This window comes from Ailuropoda melanoleuca, chromosome 17 (assembly GCF_002007445.2).
Source record: "Ailuropoda melanoleuca isolate Jingjing chromosome 17, ASM200744v2, whole genome shotgun sequence".
NCBI lineage: Eukaryota > Metazoa > Chordata > Mammalia > Carnivora > Ursidae > Ailuropoda > Ailuropoda melanoleuca.
Window position 1 is genome coordinate 12,720,283 of NC_048234.1, and position 18,964 is coordinate 12,739,246.

The following is an 18,964-nucleotide window of genomic DNA, read 5'->3' on the forward strand; positions in this document are numbered from 1 at the left end:
CAGGGTGGGGGGGGAGAGAGGGTGGGGAGCCAGCGCTCAGTGGGCACCGCTTCAGCTGTGCGAGATGAGGAGCTCTGCAGACCCAGGGGGGTGATGGCTGCACGGCAGTGGCAATGTGCTTGATGCCACAGAGCCACACCCTTACAAATGGCTGAAACGGTACGCTGTGTTATATATAGCTTGTGATTTAAAAACAAAACACAAAAACCTGAGACCATCTTTTTGCCTGGCTTCCGGGAGGGAAGGAAGAGAACATGAAAGCAAATGACCAGACTGCCCACAACTCACCAGGTCCAGTCCCAACGCAGAGCCCCAAAGCCTCAGGGCCCAGCATGCTCCACCTATGACTTGGCCCCACACCCCCTCTGTAGTTGCTCTTCTCTGAGAAAGCCTTCTAATGACTTTGGGCTCTGATGAAACCAGTACCTCAGCCTTACATCGGTCCCCAAAAGCTCAAAGAGAGAATTTGGTACAATGGGCAGATTACAGAGGAAGAAACAACAGCAGAGGAGAGAGGGAGCTGTTTGGGTTTCTAGATTCTTTACTCCGTCCAATCCTGAAAACCAGGGGCCCAGCCAAACTGCTCAGGCTCCCACTTTGTGAGGCTGCCCTGAGCCCACCTCACCTCAGCCTGTGTTTGGGAAATTTCCTTTTTTGGGAAATTTGCCTCTCCTCCACACCCACCAGTTACAGGGTACGTGGGTGTATCGAGAAAGAAATTTCCCAAAAAAGGAAAAGTGATTCCCAGAGGTTAGACCCATCTCAGAGCTGCCTGGAAGAGAAAGGCAATAGTCAGCCCCTGAGCCAGACTAGGCCTGAAGGCTCCAGAAATAGCAGAAGTCTCTCAGCCTAAAAGCCTCTCGAAGTAGCCCTCAAGGCGGGCACTGACCCAGGGATTCCAGCCCCCCCCTCCTCCTGGGAACTCCTGACAACCGCCATGCCCATGTTGGTCCCAGCCAAGGGGGCCCAGGACAATCTTCCCCAATCTGCTCTCTGGAGCCTTCTGGAGGGACCAGTAAGGGGGACAACACACAACATACCTAAACCCTCTCCAGGAAACACCCCAGGTCTCACCTTCTCCCCACACTGAGAGCAGAAACTCTACAGCAACGCATTTACGAAGTTGGTTAGTTCAACTCAACAAATACTTACTATTACTAGGTCTGTGCCATCCAAGCCCCAGGCCAGACAATACAGAGAGAACCAAGAATTATCAGGGGGCCCAACAATGAAAAAAAAAAGTTACATTCTAGTTGTTGGTAAGATAACATTTAAACCAATGAAAACAAATAGCAATATTGTATAAAAGTCAAGTAACAATTTGAAACAGATTGTGACTAAGTGTTAAAGGAGCAGCCCAGCCATAAAATGCTATAATGTATTACATGCAGTTGAGGAGCCGTGGAGCACCTGGGGGAAGGAGGGGCGGGGAGAAGGCCTGGGCGCTCGCAGCAGTGGGAGGGTCAGCGGTGGCTACAGGCGGCCCAGAGCGGCTGCTCTTGGAGCCCAGCACCAGGACGGGGCCGTTACACAGCATGGCGCTCTGAGCTCCCTAGGTAAGAGCCACGCATATAAGCAATTCTGCTAGCCCTGCGCTCACCTGATATGCAGGGACACCCGACAGAAACCCCTCCACGCCAGCAACAAACCCACCTCTATGCCATGCCTGGCACTTACCACGCCAGCCGGCTGGCTAACCCTGCCCCTTCACCTCCCTCATGCCCAGGAAATCAGACAGCTGAGTCCTTCCACACCTTAAGAATTGGGGTGAAAAGAACGCAAGTCAAACTTATATTTTAATTTTTTTAAAAATTAGAAAAAAAAATTAAATAAGCCACTGAGCGGATCATGAAGGTTTTCTCAGTCTCGGCACTGCTGACACTTGGGGCCAGATCATTCCCTGTTGTGAGACCTGTCCTGTGCATCACGGCACTCCTGGCCTCCACCCATACATGTCCATAGCAACCTCCTTCACCCCTGCACAGCTGTGAGAGTCAAAGAAGGCTCCAGATATTGCCAGGTGGCCCTGGGAAGCACAGTGGTGCCCAGCTGAGGACTGTGGCTCTACGTCTGGGTTTTCTCAGGGAACACTCTCAGCATGGCTGCATTCAGTTCACACACGAGCCTGCCTGAAAAGGTCTCCCGCTCCAGGTCTCAGGACCCTGCTGGCCAGGGAGCGGCAGGTGTCTAGGCACCAGGAAAGCTGACCTCTGGGTTGGAGCTCCAGGATTCCGGACTGTGCTCATCCAGGGAGTGGCGAGGGAGAACAAGGCCCGATACAGACCCCTAGGGTGGGAGCGGCCCCTCCAGAGGCCACCTGCAAGGCTCAGGGCAGTGGCTGCCAACGCTGACCTGGGCAGCTTGTAGCATTGGACGACCCCCATCACCCAGCCCAGATGCTGCCTTGCAACTTTCCCCACAGGACTTTCCTAACACAACAGGGAAAACTCCCACAGGCCTGAAATGTTGCTTTAAAGGAATTTCAATGCAACTGCCACAGTCTTTCTTCACTCCCAGAAATAATGCCACTGTCTTCCCTGGAGATGCAGAGTATCTGAACCGCCCACAGTCTGGGCGTTTCAACACTAACTGGCACACCAGGTCAGTCTCTTCAGCTCCAAGGTCATCCGCCAGAAAGTGGACCATGGCACCAAACTCTTAACTCTGGTCGTCTCCCACAATGCCCTCTCTGCAGTCCAAGTTTTTCCTGGGGCTTCCTTTCCCACATCGCTGGCACAGTCCCACCTCTGCCCCAGCACCCCACGAAATAATACCCAACCAACATTTAGGTTGCTGGGAGACCAAAATGTACTGCAAGGTGTCAGTACTCATGGCCCAACAGCCTCAATTATTCAGGAGCGGCTCTTGGGATGCAGCCTGTGCCGTGCATTTGTGCAGACACAACGGCGTCCATGGTCACCACCCTCTCTCTGTGCTTGTGCAACAGAGCTGAAGGGAGCAAAAGACCGTACTGGACTCCAGTTAGACGGAAAGAAAGATTTCCTGACCAGAATAATTGGTCTCCAAGGAAAGTCCAGGGAACTCTATTTTTCGGGAAGGTTCATGGTCCAGCCCAGCCTGGATGTAATCCAGTGACCTCCGAGGCTCCTTCTCTACCATTAGTCTCTGCAGGACTTAAGAACAAGTCAGGCAGGCACAGGAGGACAAAGTAAACTTCAAGGCTCGGAGGAGCCCAACTCCCACCCAGGGCTACCGCTTATCTGATGGCCACGTCGGGAGAACATGGAGGGCAGTGCTGGGTCTGCCTCCAGGCCTGCTTCCTTTCCCTGAAGGAATGGGTGTCCTAGGGACTCAGCCCCCTGTGCCTATTTCTAGTGAATTCTACCAGCCTACTGGTGCTCACCTGAATCTACTCTGAACCACAGATGCTTCCAGGGCAAACACCCTCTGTGGCCTGCTACACTGTATAAATATACTCACCAGGAAGAATGAGAAGGTAGAAAATTATTTTTAAGAAGGAACCAATGAGATGATAGTTGAGACAGAAGAAAGTATCACATCTATTAATGCCATACCTAAATGTCATATCCATTAATTCACGTGAGAAACGAAACACAGGAAGCATCACATCACCAAGATTAGGACTCCCTTGTGAGAATGGACTCGCTTGTGGCCTGTTCACAACAGCTGTAATGATCGCCCTAAAATCCAAGTGACCCAACAGTCTACAAGGTCCTCGGAGAGGACAGTTATCTCTCTGCACACAGTTCCAGAACCCTGCTCTCACTCCTGTAGCAAAACAACGAACTCTGGATGGGAAGGGGTCAGCCTATTTTACAGGGTATGTCTAGATTTTCTAGGACGGCCCCAGTTAAAAATGCTGCCCACATAAATGCACACACACACTCGCAAACTCAAATGGAACAGGAAAAGATGCTGAAATCTTCCATTTTTGATCCTTTATAAAGCTTGGAATTTGTTCAGACTTTAGATTAGTTAGGAGAGACCAATCTCCTTGAGAGAAAAACTCAGGAGGCAAAATGGATAGAAAAAGAAAGGCCAGAACATTCCCCCCGGTTGGTTTTCAGCTTCACCTCTGGACCAAGAACAGTAAACATGCATCCGGCCAGTCCAGGAAGCAGAAAGCAAACCAGGTGGGTGGCAGGGCAGGAAGGAGCCCTATGCCCTAGCTTAGTGACCAGGAGACCTCTAAAGGTCCAACGGGATGAGCGCGAACACCTGCAGCAATGGAATGGAGCGCAGTCCTGGGGCTACAGCACAGGAACCTGCGTGCTCAGCCTCCATGTGCGCCCAGGGCCAGCCCCCACCTGCCGCTGCGGGCCCACAGCCTGTTCTGCTTCTCTAACCAGCAGTGTTCTGGCCGATCTGATGCCTGTCAGCCCAGAACGGAAGTGTCTTCCTTCCTCACTACTTACTCTCACCTGTCACCACGAACGACGCCTCAAACCAAATGTCTGGGTTTTCAGGGCCAACTCTACCAGACGCCACAAGTTCTTCAATTCCGGGCTCCCAGAAGAAGCCCAAGCAAGAGCACACACCGCTGTGCTTCCAGATGACACACACGCAGACACGAAGAAGGGGGCCTGTGGGAGGCTCGAGTCAGAGAGTGGGCGCAGGACACTCACCATCTCGTCCAGGGCGTAGCGCAAGAGGCCGTGCTCGTAGAGGATAAAGAAGCGCCGTTGCCATTTCTGCAATGGAGCACAGAGTGGGTGGTTAGAGGGCTCTGGCCCTGACCTCCGCTTGCTGCGTCCCCGGGTCTCACAACCTGTCAAAGGAAAACGGGCTCCACAGCTTCCATTTCTGGGGCAAATGGCAAGAAAAGAGCGACCCAGGGCAAAAGAACAGTAATTTGTTAGATGGCACTGGGCCAGGGGAGAGACCCAAACCACCCAGTGTTTTTCCACAGGAGATTTCATGAGATGCCTGGTTTATTTTAACTGGCAGGCTCCTGAAGAGCAGAGGTGGCATCCTGGTCACCTTCTTGGATTCTCTATGTACCCAGCACGGAAATGATCACAAACGTGTTGATATTTAGTTGACGAACTGTACGGTACAATATGGAATAAACAGAGAATGGCAGGCACGGATTCCCCGTTTCTGACGAAATCAAGGAAACTGCTAAAAAAGGGCTGTTCTGATGACCCACAGGCAGTAGGAGATAGGGAAAAAGACAGCCAGGCTTCAGTGTTTGCTGAGAGTGAACAAGCTAAGAAAAATCAAAAGTGAGAAGGAGGGAGACCTGTGGGAATGATTCTCATGTCCCAGGAGTGATCAACTGGCAAAGGGTGCCCCTCTACTCTTCAACCAAAGGACAGGCCACTGTGGGCCAGCGGGGGCCCAAATGCACTCACAAAAGAACAGAAGGGACCACGAGAGTATGCGCTTTCCTTTTTGTGGGGGGAAAACATGTCCAGAACAAGAGACTCTTGGTCCCCGAATCCCAAAGATCACCATGAGGATCCATGATCTGTTTTCAACATTTCAAAAAGCCCAACAAAATTCATACTTTCACTGGGAATAAGGCACAAGAACTATCACATCTCTTTGCTTTGGGCCAGAATTATATCATTCAGAATAACGTTTTTCCCATCAGAAGCTGGAAATGGCAAATCTGCATGACCCAAATATAAAACAGGAAAGCGGGCTGCTCCCTGGTTACTGCAGGCATTGGAATACCGTCACCCCTGCTGTCCTCCTGTCTGGATGGCAGGAACAGGACGCTCAGATAGCCAAGGAAAGAGGACCTGCAGATGGCTGGTTCCACACTGGGTGTCCAGGAAGAGGCCACCTGAAGTCTTCCTGAGAAACATTTCAAGGCTCCTTTAAAGATAGTAATATCTCCAAAGTCAAAACCCATACCACAAGTAATCCTAAAGATCCCGGACATAATACAAGGTCTGTGGGGCACCATGACCCCCACCCTAGACTGCAACATTCAGGCCAGGGGCAGAAGAGATCAAGAGGCAGAGTGGAGGCTCTCAGGGAGCAGGGGACGGGAGGGGAGAGGAGCTGGAGCAATTTACAGGGTATGGGCAGCAGCACCTGGAAAAAACGTGCGGAAAGAAAAGATGGGTGTTTTAACTGGAGTCATCCAAAGGGGCTCCCTGGTAGAGGAAAGGACCACTGGTTAGGGACAATGTCGGTTTCATCATCTCCATGCTCCAGCTGAGATTGGGCTGCTCCCAGCAACCTGTGCACCACAGGGACCCACCCTGGGCTGGGGCGCCCCGGAGAGATGGGGCAAAAACAGAGTTGGCCCTCCGGTCTGTCATCCCTTCACAAGTGCTCATTTGCTGAGCCCTTAGCCAGGGAGGACTGGAGGGAAGAGAGATGGGATGAGGAAGGGAGGGAATGAGGGAACTGGAAGCCTAATTAGCAGAACGCAAATGTCTGCTGAACTGCTCTTCTGCCTTTTACATTTAACTGTTTCTGCCGTCAAGCTGACCCATGAACAGGAGACACAACGTGAGAGCATCTTCTTTTGAAGAGCGGACCCGGCACAACTAGCACCAGAGACTTTTCCTGTAGGACCGACAAGTTTGCCAAATGGGGGTTCCCTGCTGATCCTGCCATCCCAGGATCCATTGTTCAACTCCCCATCCCCCTCTTCCACTCTGTCGACTTGCCCTTAGATGGGCACCTCTCCAGTCCCTCCCACCGCAAGAATGCACTCTGAGGACCTTACCCGAGACCGATGCACTGGGTTGTCAAAGTCAGTCCCATCTGGAGCCAGGAGCAGCCAGCCACCATAAATAGGTTTTGCCTGGAGGAGAAAAAACAGGTCATCAGTGGCCTTGGACCAGAGAGAGAACAGGTTCGATGGTCAAGTTAAAGATCAGTGCTCCCTGGAAACAGAAGTCACCTCTGCTTAGCACACACCAGGCATCTCATTCCCCAGCCACAGGCCGAGTCTCCCAAGAAAGACGTTTGGGAGTAAGTCCTGAGCGGTCTGCAGCATCTGGTGTGGAAAACGGGACACTGAACCCAGCAGGACCCTGAAAAACCACCAAGTACAGGAACTCCTATGACACAGACGCCTCCTTCAAGTTCCTGACCAAGAAACAAAGGCATTTTCAATCACCACTGAGTACCCACCACTGTGTGCTGCACGCAAAGACAGTCAAAAGCCCTCATTCTGATCGTATAAAACAGGGCCTGGGAGAAGAGACACTGCTTTAGTGAGCACAGCTAGCACGAGCCAAAGAATCATCAACTTCCTGTGTGGGTTTCAACTGTCCCATCTGAAAGGTGGGGGTGACGGTAATCGCAGCTACACCTTGTGAGACTTATGTGAGGACTGATGAGGTAATGCAAGTATAACACAGCACAGGAATATAAAATGGTGCAACTGCTGTGGGAAAGTCTGGCACTTCCTCAAAGAGTTAAACAGAATTCCACTCAACCCAGAACTCCACAATAGGTATATACACCCGAGAAGACTGAAAGCAGGTGGCTCAAATAAAAACCTGGACCTGAATGTTCACAGCAGCAGTACTCACAACTGCCAAAAGGCAGAAACAATCCCAGTGTACATCAACAGATGAGAGGGTAAGAAAATGGGGCACACCCATACAACAGAATATTATCAGCCACGGTGACACGGACGAACCCTGAAGACATTACGCTGAGTGAGAGAACACAGACACCAAAGACCATATACTGTTTGCTTCGGCTTCCACAAAAAAATCCATAATAGGTAAATCCACAGAACCAGAAAGCAGATAGTGGTTGCCAGGACGTGGAGGGAACGGGAAACGGGAAATGACTGCTAACAGGTATGGGGTTTCTTTGTGGGATGATGGAAATGTTCTGGAATTAGAAAGTGGAGATGGTTGAACGACCTTGTGAATATGCTAAAAGCCACTAAATTGTACACTTTAAAAGGCTGAATTTTATAGTATGTAAATTAAATCTCAAAAAATTATGGAGAAAAAAACATTAAGCACAGTGTTTGGTCTCTAAGTGCATAACAAATGTGAGCTATTTTTTTTTAATGAAGAGTCCCCCATCCCCCAACACCCTGACCGAAGGAGCTCAACATGAGCTGAAGCACCAGACAGACACTCTGCCTCCACCTCCCTTTTCAGCCATACCCGGCTGGTGAGAAGCAGCTGGAAAAGGCACAATCAAGCCAATTTGTCCACTACCCTTTGGAGGGCAGTAATACAAATTAAAACCCAAACCCTCTGCCTGCTGTTTACACACATGACTCATCTCTGGGAAAGCTTTAGGGGGTCCTCTTAACATACTTTTTTCAACACTTTCCAAACTGGGGCCCTGTCACACCACCTCATTTTATAGCTGTGGAATCTGTGACTCAGAGAGGGAAGGTCACTCGCCAGAGGTCACACAGCATTCTGGGTAAGCCAAGAACACTCCTTTTTCTTGGCTTCTGCAGAGTCTTCTAGGCCCCCAGGGGAAGTTCTGGCTTTTCCCCATGAAAGTGAACAGAGTAGTAGGAGCTTCGGGCAAGGGGTATGGAGAGGGCTGAGGGAAGGAAGTGAGGGACTGGTTTTGATGAAACATGGGCAGTGGGTGCTGGCACGGAACTTAGGGTTAGAGGGACACGACCTAGGAGAGCCGTGCGGGATGTAGAATGAAATTCTGTCTCAGAAAACAGAAGTAAAGAGAGTAAGGTCTGTTTTCTTAGCAAATACCAGCCCAGCGGGGCCCAGCCATTCCCCAAGCAGCCAGGCACACTCACTCAGCATCTCTCACACCACGCAGTGACACACATGCACAAGATGGAAAGGTCAGGGCCAGGGGGTGGTCCTGGGCCAGGTGACTTCCCCACTTCACCTCTTAGCTTGCAGTTCCCTGAGGTGTGAAATCAGGAGGTTAGACAACAAGGCCGTGTCTACTCCACTTCTGCTTAGCCGTGATTGTGTGCTACTCTCCTGGTCTCTGACCACAGGGCTTTGGGGAGACTTCATATTAGCAGCCACATCTACCTGACCTTTCCCCAGAAGGAGCAGTTGGAGATGTGAGGGACTAACACAGAGGACCTGGCCACAGTCTCACCACTACCCATCACCAGCACTGTTACTGACTCAACACCTACTCAGGCCTTGTGTGTGCTGGTCCTGTGTGCCGCACACCAGGGGGGCTGCCAGCACCTGCCTCGCTTTGCCAGGTCCTTCTTGGACACACCACCCCAAAGGGGACCCTTCCAGGTGGGCAGGTTGTCCTGAAAAGTGAGAAGGCTGGGCCAATGGAGGGCACAGGGCAAGAAACAAGTGCTCTAGGGGCACCTGGGTAGCTCAGTCGGTCAGGCGTCTGCCTTTAGCTCAGGTCTTGATCCCAGGGTCCTAGGACTGAGCCTCGCATTGGGCTCCCTCTCCCTCCGCCTGCAGATTCCCCCTGCTTGTGCTTGCTCGCTCTCTGTCAAATAAATAAATACAATCTTTAAACAAACAACCTCAGCCTTCCCTCATAAACCCAATAACCAGAGGCCGTACTTCTGGCTGGTCTCTGGGAAGAGGCTGCTGGTGGTCTGGGTGTCTTCCTCAGTTCAAAGGCCTTCCAAAAATGGTTACTTGAAACTTCTGCTTCCTGGAAGACGGGTAGACGTTAATTTTCCCCATTCCTCCTACTAAGTACAAATCAAACCTTGGACACTGTATATAAGAAAAACCTAAGGAGGCTCTGCAAGGTGGAAAGAAGGTGGGAGAGAAGAGGGCTGGGGACCCTGAGACCCAAAAACAATATGGAGATGTGCACCCTGGCTTCTCTTTTTGTCTCACTGTCCCAGACCAGGTACTGGAAGAATGAGCAACTGGGAAGTGCCAACGGGTACAAACAAATAAAAGCCTCAATAAAAACTGCTCTCTCTAGCTGAAGAACCAGGGAAGGAACAACCTGGTAAGATAGAATATTCTTAGACGATAACTGCTCTATTCCAGCCAGACATGACAGGGAAGACTCAGCCCCAGCCCCACCCCTGCCAGCAAAGGCTTCCTACCTGCCCTTGGCAGCTAAGAGGCGCACCAGCACCCCTATCAGGAAGGTGTTGGGAGGCCAGGCAGGGAGGTGGGATTTTTGCCCCCACCCAGAAGTAACAAGGCCCCCCTTCCTCTCCCTGCTGGTATAGAGTCAGGAAGACGGGGGAGCTGAACTCTCAGCCTTGGTCCACAGTAACAAGGAATGTCCCCCGTCAGGTGTCAGCGGGTCTAGCGGGCAGCCTGGACTTCTGCTTCCACCTCAAGGTAAAAGATGGTGGCCCCCCAACCCCTATCCCCACTGGAACAGTGTCAGAAAAAGCCGACTAGAGGGGCGCCTGGGTGGCACAGCGGTTAGACATCTGCCTTCGGCTCAGGGCGTGATCCCGGCGTTAGGGGATCGAGCCCCACATCAGGCTCCTCCGATATGAGCCTGCTTCTTCCTCTCCCACTCCCCCTGCTTGTGCCCTCTCTCGCTGGCTGTCTTTCTCTGTCAAATAAATAAATAAAATCTTTAAAAAAAAAAAAGAAAAAGCCGACTAGAACAATTCACAGTTCCCTAAAATAACACAAATATATCCAAGTTTCAATCAAAAAAATCACCAGCATAGTAAGAACCAGAAAGGGTGCAAACTGAATAAACAAAGACAATCAACAGATGCCAACACCACAGTGACAGACATGTCAGAATTACCTGATGAAGGTTTTAAAGCAGCCACGCTGAAATGTTTCAACAAGAAATTATAAACATGCTTGGAATAAATGGAAACACAGAAAACCCCAGCAAAAAAAAAAAAAACAAAACAAACAACAATTAAAAAAACAACTGGGAGATATAAAAACCAAATGGAAATTTTGAAACTAAAAAATACAATAAATGAAATAAAAAGCTGAAGGGATGGGCCCAACAGAAGAATGATGAGAACCAAGGGAAGAATCAGTGAACTGGAAGAAAAATAATAGAAATTACCCAATCAAGGGCACCTGCGTGGCTCAGCCAGTGAAGCATCTGCCTTCAGCTCAGGTCATGATCCCAGGGTCCTGGGATGGAGCCCTGCATCGGGCTCCCCGCTCAGTGGAGAGCCTGCTTCTCCCTCTCCCACTCCCCCTGCTCATGTGCTCAATCTCTCTCTCTCTGTCAAATAAATAAAATCTTAAAATAAAAAGAAGAAAAAAATTACCCAATCAGGCAACAGAGAGAAAACAGACTAAAAGAAATAAGAGAAGAATAGAGTCTTAGAGACCTGTGGAACAATGAAAAAGATCTATCATCTGTGTCATCAGACTCCCAGAAGGAGAAAAGGGGAGTAAGGTGAAAAAAAGCACTCAAAGAAACAATGGTTGAAAACTTCCCAAATTTGGCAAGAAAGGCAATATTAAATTTAAGAAGCTGAGTAAACTCCAAAGGATAAACAGAGAAATCCACACCAAGACACATCAAAATTAAATTTCTGAAAACTAAAGACAAATACAAAATCTTGAAAGCAGCCAAAGAAAAGTAACAGCTTATGGACAGGAGAAAACCAAACATGTTAACAGTGGACTTCTCATCAGGAAGCTTGGAGGCCAGAGGCAAGTGGTACAATACTTTTCAGGCACTAAAAGAAACCATCAATCCAGAATCCTATACCCAGAGAAAATACCCTTCAGAAACGAAGTGAAATCTCAGATGAGTTCCTCAAAAAATTAAAAACAGAACTATCCAAATTCACCCCAAAATTAGAAAACCCCTAATTCAAAGGGATACATGAACCCCTATGTCTACTGCAGCCTTATTTGCAACAGCCAAACGATGGAAGCAGCCCAAGTGTCCACTGACAGACAAATGGATCAAGAAACGTTATCTGTATCTATGGATATAGATATGTACAATGGAATATTACTCGGCCATAAAAAAGAATGAAATCTTGCCATTTGTAACAACATGGATGGAGCTAAAGAGTATAATGCTAAGTGAAATAAGTCAGTCAGAGAAACACAAATATCACATGATCTCACCCATATGTGAAATTTAAGAAACGAGGAAAGATGAAATGCTTTTCCTCTAAGAGCAGGAACGAGACAATGATGTCTACTCTCACAACTACAGTGCTAGAATTTCTAGCCAGTTCAGTAAGGCAGAAAAGACATAAAAAGCATGTACATCACAAAGAAAAAATAAAATGTTTACAGATGACATAATTTTCTATGTAGAAAAATAAGGAATCTATTTTTAAAAACTCCTAGAACTAGTGAGTTCAACAAGGATGCAGGATGTAAGATCAGTATACAAAAATCAACGGTATTTCTATATACTAGCAGTGAATATGTGGACATCAAAATTAAAAATATAATACTATTTACCATCGCTTAAAAAAATGAAATACCGGGGCACCTGGGTGGCTCAATTGGTTGAGCATCTGTGTTTGGCTTAGGTCATGATCTCAAGGTCCTGGGATGGAGTCCTGAGTCAGGCTCCCTGCTCAGCAGGGAGTCTGCTTCTTCCTCTCCCTCTGTCCCTCTCCTGCTCATGCTTGCTCTCTCTCTCTCAAATAAATAAATAAAATCTTTTTTTAAAAAAAGAAATATTTAGTTGTAAATCTAACAAGGCATGTACAAGACTTTCATGCTAAAAATAACTACACTACACTGATGAAATAAAACAAAGAAAATCTAAAAAAAATGGAAAAATGGAACATATTATGTTCATAGGCTGGAAGATTCTAAGATGCCAATTCTCCCCAAATTAATATACAGAATTAATGCAATTACTAATCAAAAGCTCAGTAAGACCTATAGACATAAACAAGATTACTCTAAAATTTAAATGGAAAGTCAAAGGAACTAGAATAATTTTTTAAAAATTAAAAAGAATAAAGAGGGAGGAATTCATCTACTCGATTACAAGATTTATTACATATCCACAGTATTCAAGACTGTGTGATATTAGTGGAACGTGAGATACATAGATCAACATAACAGAATGGAGGGATGCCTGGGTGGCTCAGTCAGTTAAGCGCCCGACTCTTGATTTCAGCTCAGGTCATGATCTCAGGGTTGTGAGATAGAGCCCCACGTTGGGCTCTGTGCTGGGCATGCAGCCTGCCTGAGATTCTTTCTCTCCCTCTCCCTCTGCCCCTTTTCCCCCACCTCTCTCCCTCTCTTAACAACAACAACAACAAAAAAACCAGAATAGAGAACTGAGAAACAGACCCACACAAATCTGTCCAACTTAATTTTGGAGAAAGTTGCTAAAGCAATTCAGTGGAGGAGAGACAGCCTTTTGACAAACGGTGCTGAAGCCACTGGACATCCACAGGCAAAAAATAAGTACAGCTCAATCTTAAACAAAAATTAACTAAAGATGAAACACAAACTGACAAATCGATCGTAAAATTAAAACCTTTTGTTGTGCAAAGGCCCTACCAGGAGGGTGAAAAGATAAGTCACAGAGTGGGATAAAAATATTTGCAAACCACACGCCCAACAAAGGCTAGTATCCAGTAGAGTGTACTAAGCCCTCTGGAAACTCAATAGTAAAAAAAAGAACAATCTGTTTAGAACCATGAGCAACATAAACCTATCAGAATGGCCAAAACTAAGACAACACCAAATGCTGGCAAGAATGTGAAGTCTATCACTCACACACTGCTGGAGAGAACATGAAATGGTACAGCCACTCTAAAAAAGCTTAGCGGTTTCTTTAGAAACTAAGCATGCAATTACCATACGATCCAGGAACTGCACACCTGGGTATTTATTCCAGAAAAACAAAAGCTGGCATTCACACAAAAACTGTACATGTCTGAATGGTTATAGCAGCTTTATTTGTAGTAGCCAAAAACAGGAAACCCAGATGTCCTTCAGTGGGTGAGTGGTTAAAGAAATTGGTACGTGACCCCCCATGGAATACTAGTCAGCAATAAAAAGAAACAAACTTGATACACATAATCTGGGTGAATCTCCAGAGAATTATGAGGGAAAAAGCCAAATCTGAAAGACTACATGTTGTATGATTCCATTTACATAAAATTCTTGAAATGTGTAATTTATAGAAATGGAGAACAGATTCGTGGCTGCCAGGGGTTAAGAGGCAGTAGTGGAGGGAGGGCAGGAGGCGTGGCGTGAGGGGACCTGGAAGGATGGAAATGAATTGCACCTTGACTGCATCAATGTCAATATCCTGATTCTGACACTACACTATAATTTCACAAGGTGTTACCACTGGGGAAACTGGGTAAAGTGTACGTAGGATAGCTCTGTATTTTCTTACAACTGCACAGAAAACTACAATTATCTCAAAATAAAAAGTTTAATTAAAAAAAAAAAAAACCCAAACCTATTACTTGCTGAATACTGCCTCCACCCACATACAGGTATTTAGCACTGGAAAGGGACCCTCCACAGCCCCAGACCACAGAAGCTCCAGCCATGAAGACTTTTGTGGTCCACAAGGGTCTTCCCCAGGCCAGGCTGGCCCTCCGTGGCCCTCAGCTATGCTGAATGAGCTCTACCGGCCTTTCCAACAGCTTCTCCTGGAGGCCACACACACCCACACATGTACACCCTCTTGGGCCTGTTGACTTGACCAAGGCGAGGTCCTTCTGCTCCTTTCCCTCTAGCCATCCTCCAGGCAGATCTGGGCTGCATCAGGGAGAGCCCAACTGCCTCAACTCAGGCCAAGTGGGCAGGCCACAGGCAGGGGAAGATGCAAACGTCCTGGCCTGCTTTACACAGCATTGTCAAACTGCCACACTGATGCTTCCCAGAAACATACAAGCCTCTGGACACTGCCGCCCAATCACCATCAGCTCCAAGGCATCCGGAACATTACATGCTCGGCTCTCAGCAACATGTGGCCTGTCAGAGGCTCAAAGAGCAGAGAAGTCAGTGACGGATTTCTAACAGGTGGTTAACCTCACTTTTCCTGTCCTCAGATTCACCCACCCTGACTGTACGTGGTGTGGGGAAAGGCAGGCAGATACGTCGCACGCTATGGCACTGAAGAGTGAGTACCCAAAACTACTGATGCAAAAATGTGGGCCCCACCCTTCCTAGCCCTTGATAACATCCCGTCATCCTAAAGGCCCTCTATGGTCTGGTGCCCCCTTACTGTCCCCTACACAGGGTCCCTCAAAATCCTGCACCCCCTTCAAGTACAGGAACTGACCCAAAGCCAACCGCTTACTGAGAACTTACTGTGGCTGCCGCCGCCATTAATCCAAGACACTGCCACCTCCCCCTTCTCTGAACCGCTCTGTTATACTTACACCTCCCAGGGGAAAGAAAAATATTCCAGGCCTCTGGGCTAATGCACAAGCAATTCTCTGTGTGGAGGGCTCTTTGCCCCATCCTGCTCACCCTCCCAAGCTCCATATCTCCCAATCCCAAGCCATCCACGTTCCTTCCCTCTTACAACACCTCGGCTCGCTGCGGACAGGAATCTTGCCTCCATCTAGCACAGCGCCCCGTACCCAGTCGGGCTGCGGTGACTGAAACACACATCCACGTGAGTCAGTTGACATACTTACTAGTCACCACCTCACAGCCGAGACTGCTCCAAACTATTCTGAGTATGGCCAGGAAGGCCTTTCCAGCCGAGACCGAGGTGAGCCCAGACCACACTTGCAGCCTCCCCACACGGAGCTCCCAGGTTGCTAGTGGGTTCTGGTCGGCACCTAACACCATGGGACAACCAGAAGGCTAAGGAGCAGGCAGACGGGCTGAACTTCAAGTGTACTTCTCCCTTCTCTGAATCCGACCCCCAGTCACGCCATGCGTACCATGCTGGCAAAGACAAAAGGCAGAAGTGCTGTGGGAAACCTGGCACTCTCCAAGAGCCACAATGTGGCCCTATGTGGCGACAACTATGGCGTTCCCATGCTCCTGCCCCAGGAAACCCACAGCCAGAATTAAGCCGAAAGAAGTAACACTGAGAAGCAAAAAGCTCCCCTCATGATTGAAGAGGAACTCAATGTCCAACAAGCAAATGGCTAAATGAATGCTGGTTATCAACTCACGATAATACTACACAGCCATTACTTATTAATACCTAAGAGGAATTCATGAAACCCTTGAGAGTAAGCGCCCACGGGATTCCATCAAGCCAGTGCTTCCTGCACAGAGCCAGGTGGCTCCATTCGCTCTGTCTCCTGGGTAACCGGCACCCTCTGGAGGTGTTCAGTGGAATTTCCCCAGCTGCTGCTGTGAAGCTGGAACCATTTAGGGACTGGAGATAAAAGCGTGACGCGCACACAGTCCCTCCCCGAGGGGCTCTTGGTTTAGTGAAGGAGACCAGGCATGGGAACAAGCATCCAAGGTAGGATGTAAAAATGTGGCCTATTATTATAAAATGCATCGTAAGGACAAAGACAGAGAAGGATTGGGAGTCAACAAGAAAACAGCTATTGTATTGACTGCTGGGATCATGAGCAAGTCTTGGGGGTTTTTTTGGTTTTTTTTTTTTGCTTTTACCATTTTTTGTAAAGTCATGCTACTGTATAGTACTTACCAGACACTACTTTCTAAAGGGCAGGGAAGATGTTTGCCTGACTATGCATGCATGACTTCTGATATAGTGCTAACAGAGTATCTTCCAAAAGATGGCAGGGGGTGGGGGGCAGGGGCTTGATTGTTCCTGTTAGAACAAGAAGTAGATGAGGTCAGGGAATCCCTGTACTCCACTCTTCACCAATGGCATGACCTAACAGCTCTGGGTAATTAGTTAAAGACCGTGGCCTGGGAACAAGAAGGCCCAAGTTTAAGTCCCAGTTCCATGACTTAGTTGCTATGTGGCCCAGGGCAAGACATTACCTCTGTGAATCTCAGTTTCATTATCTACAATAATAGAAAAACACATAACTTTTCCATACCATTTTTTACAAAACTGCATCAGACACAAACACGTACTGGGTCACTGAATAACCAACAGCCCAGAGTCAGGGATATACATCCCAGCACCTACACAGGGCTGTGCACACAGCCAGTACTCAGGCCAAACTAGGGTAGCACTCGGGGACCAGCAGTGCTCAGGGGAGTGAGCCCCACAGTGGAGGTAATGAGTGGAGGTCCCCAAAGAGCGTGATGGGCAGGACTGCAGAGTATTTGAGGCCAGTCCAGAAGGACCTCAGGGCTCCCGACTCTGAGCGTAGGGGCAGAGCATGCAAAGCCCACAAAGGCTCCCTCATACCAGGCTAAAGGCCTGAATTCCAAGCACAGTGACTATCCCCATAAAAGTTCTTCAAGAGGAAAAGTCCCACAGTCCTGAAGGATCCATACATGTGGGGGCCAGTATCCCAGCTTTGGGGAAATTCCTGGGGCAAAGATTCCTCTGGGCCAAAGGTGGGGTATAGGGACCTGCATTCAAGCATGAGCTGGGGGCAAACGGCCCTTGGTAGAGGATTCATTAAAAGATCTACGGGCAGAATGTGTGTAAATTGCAGCTAATACACCTGTAGTTTCGAGGCTGTTTCCTCGCCCTTTTTTTTCCCCAAAAGCGTTTCTGTGGCAACACTTCCAACGATCATAGCAAATAGGCTGTTAATATCTTTTGTATTTTGGTTCTAAAAGGAGAAATGATGCCTGGGCAGCAGCCATCCGGCCATCTTTATAAGCTTGTAAATCGTGGAAGAAGTCAAGGTCACCTGTCTTTTCCGAGACATTTAGAGTAGTTAGTAAAACGAGAAGTGAGCACATGTGAAAGTCAGTCTCAGGACTTAACCTTGCCAAGACCTTCCTGTGTCCTAGGTGCGCACCTGCCTAGCTCACACCAGGGGGGCTAGCACACAACTCTGACCATGCCAACCCGGGGCCAAAGCCCTCAGGCAAGTGGGGCATCTCTTCCAGAACAAGCCTGCCAGGGCCAGTCATCATCAGTGAGGGTGTTGGTCATCACTGTTGACCCCCTGAGAGGCCACACACACACTTGTTCCCCACAAGGCTATGTGGACTAAACTGCGCCAGGACTCCTAAGACTAGTTCAAGGGGTTTCAAGGCCTGGAGAATACTGTGATGTTGCTTTCCATTCAGTTCTGGACCCAAACTACATTCCTCATTACGGCCACCATATGCCAGCATAAGCTTCCAGGACCTGTCGTCTGCCTCAGCAGAGAACAACCGGCCATCACCAAAATACTCACAATCGTACTACAGCCACTCTAGGTGATTCAACGGGAGCAGAACCCAGGGCCGTGACCAGGGCGAAAGCCTGGCCTTCTGAGTGAGAAAGGCTGCTGTTCCCCGGCTGGCAGGACAGCATCCGGTATGTGGCCTGGAGGACACACACTCCATCTAAGTGAGCACACTGGGGAGTCAGGTAAAAATGCCCATCGGTTTCCTCTCTTCGTCACACCTGTCCTGCTTCCCACTGTCCTCAGAGCTAACAGCCAAAGCTTACAAGGCTGGTCACTGCTCCACACCCTTCATGTACTCTCTGATCTTCACAACAAACCTATGAGGTATATGCCATCAGCACCTCCATTTGACATTCAAGGACACTGAAGTGACCTGTCTAAGCAGGCTCTGAACCGCCACCACCTGGCCCCTAGCCGGCCTGTAACCACCCCGCACTGCTCCATGTCAGTGAGCCACTTCCAAAAGTAAAGGCTAGAGCCATATGAACAGGAAGCATGGTCTCCCGGAGGGTCTAGTCCTGACCTGCACATCACACAGCGTCTCCCCAGACACCCTTGCAGCCGAGGTCCAGGGCCCGGGCGTGCGCAGCACCTATGAGGAGTTCATCACTGTGGGATGAACCAACCACAAACCACCATCCACAGAGCCGCCCACACAGCGTGGCTGGGCACCATGGATTGTTGAGGTGTTCCAGGAGCTGACGGAAATTGTGGGGCTCTTCACTGGAAAGAGGAGTCTTTCATACTTGTGCAAACAGTAAGGGAGACCACAGGCTCCCACCTCCTCCCCACCCCAGAGAAAGTAGAGTAACCCTATAATTTACCATTCAAACGGGGATACTTTGGGGAAAGAGTTGGGACCCTATTAATTACACCAAGACATGTGACCCTGGAACTCAGGAGAAATGCAGCTTATCGACCCTTGGTGCC

The 18,964-nt window shown here is 48.8% G+C and overlaps 1 protein-coding gene across 2 annotated transcripts in view; it reads right to left on the bottom strand.

The window, feature by feature from the left end:
• Nucleotides 1–18,964, bottom strand: part of MPRIP (myosin phosphatase Rho interacting protein) — a 157,515-nt gene that overhangs the window by 121,974 nt on the left and 16,577 nt on the right. For both annotated transcript variants that reach the window (XM_034647400.1, XM_034647398.1), the window contains exons 2-3: nucleotides 6,671–6,748; nucleotides 4,608–4,673 (exon numbers count right to left, since the gene is read on the bottom strand). In XM_034647400.1, coding sequence (XP_034503291.1) covers nucleotides 4,608–4,673; nucleotides 6,671–6,748 — 144 coding nt within the window. The remainder of the gene's footprint in view (nucleotides 1–4,607; nucleotides 4,674–6,670; nucleotides 6,749–18,964) is intronic.